We start from the raw sequence: 1,671 nt of genomic DNA on the forward strand, positions 1-1,671 counted from the left end.
TTGTCCCTTAGGAATAATAACTAAATACTTTGATATCTTAATTATTATTATACATAATCAAATGCAAAGCCTGAGGGTTAACATAGTATTACTGCGAAGCTAGTTTTTCAAACAAGGAACACCGAAATATTTCTCCAGCGTCTTTTGAAGGAAAAGTTATTTTTAAAATCTAGTGATTTCTCTCACTAAATGTGTTTGATGAATCAAGTTAGCTTTACAGTTTTAATGATGCATGGAGATAGTCGAATGACTTCTCGAAAAAGAATTCAGCCATATCTGCATCAACATACAAAGTATTGTACACGAGAGTGTTTATGAAACGACCTCGGAAGCTGTGTATAAAATTCCCCCATATAAAAGGGACATTGTCCAAAGATGCAGTCCTGTTAACATGCACTACCTGTACGTGGTCGCCGCCCTCTGTCACATTTTTCGTCAAGTCTCCCATGTTGGTGATGCAGTACTCGAATTCGAAAGTGGGGTCGAGATCGGAAGGCTTCGGAACAAGTGTTTTTATTCTCTCCATCTGGAGTACTGTCGCACTTTTGATTTTCCTCTGGAGTTCCTCGTTAATGGGCTTTGCGTAATTCCAAAAGTCTGCGTCGTTGAAGTTTCGCGGTGTTTCGAAAACCGTAGTCAACAGCGGCGTGATATGACAGCCAAGGTACTTAGAAGTATCGCACTTCCAGTAGCGGCGGCCGTTGACGACGTGCTCACAGCGAATGTTGTACGTGTCCTGCTCGAGGCCGCCCTTCACCAGGAGATCTGCCATCGCGAAGTTGCCAATGGCTGTAAACGCAGAATTGACCGTGATGCCCTCCGCACGACACCGCTTGAAAAGGGCAGCACTATCCTTCTCATCTAAATCCCGCGTCAAATATAATGTCCTTGCCTTTTCCTCTCCAACTTCCTTAAAGAGTGTCTTGACAAGTGAGTGCCGTCCTAGGAGACTCTGATACTCTTTTGTTAATTTACTCTGTAGTTCGGGATCGCTGTTCACGAGAGCCTCTTGTTCGCGCAGAGCCCTTTGCGTCTTTTCGTCCGATAGGTAAATCCCGAGCTGTTCCTCATCATTGATTTCTTTCCCAGCCAAAACATCGTCGAGGAGCTGGACGATGAAGCCGCAAATGGTGGAGTTCGAAGTGCCGTCAGTGATTGCGTGATTAATGCCCAGGTACATCGAATACATGTGAGGAAATCCCTGGACGCCTTCCCTGAACACGCCATCTGGTGACGAGTCTGGTTCTGGTCTTAGCTTCACGCACCACAAAGGCCCTGTCTCCTTATTGAAGTCGTAACACTGTAGTTTGGAGTGTATGTCCTCGTCCGAATTGTCATTTGGAAGTACCTGAAATCAACGTTGATCAATTTTCATTATTCATAATTTCAGATTTATATTAAACACCATTAATCGACCCTCAATATCCGTGAAAGAAGTTAGTTTCAATAGTACTGCGGTTGCTACCAGTCACTGTAACTAGATGCTGACAAAGATAATCTTTTTTGTAACTGGTCGAATCTAAAACTCTCGCTTTACAAAAAGACAAATGCGTATTTCCTTTTACTTTAAACACATTTAAATGAAGAAATATGACCCCTTTATCATTATCAGAAAAAACAGCCCCATTTATATCCAGACACACATACCCTCAAGTGTGCGTTTAGGTGTAC

General features: G+C 42.8%; 1 protein-coding gene across 1 annotated transcript in view; it reads right to left on the reverse strand.

Moving 5' to 3' along the window:
* LOC119585066 overlaps positions 1 to 1,671 on the reverse strand; it is a gene marked incomplete in the record, with an annotated part of 8,982 nt that overhangs the window by 252 nt on the left and 7,059 nt on the right. The window contains 1 exon segment of the mRNA XM_037933683.1: positions 1 to 1,348. Coding sequence (XP_037789611.1) covers positions 215 to 1,348 — 1,134 coding nt within the window.

The sequence above is a fragment of the Penaeus monodon genome, chromosome 19, assembly GCF_015228065.2.
Source record: "Penaeus monodon isolate SGIC_2016 chromosome 19, NSTDA_Pmon_1, whole genome shotgun sequence".
Taxonomy (NCBI): domain Eukaryota; kingdom Metazoa; phylum Arthropoda; class Malacostraca; order Decapoda; family Penaeidae; genus Penaeus; species Penaeus monodon.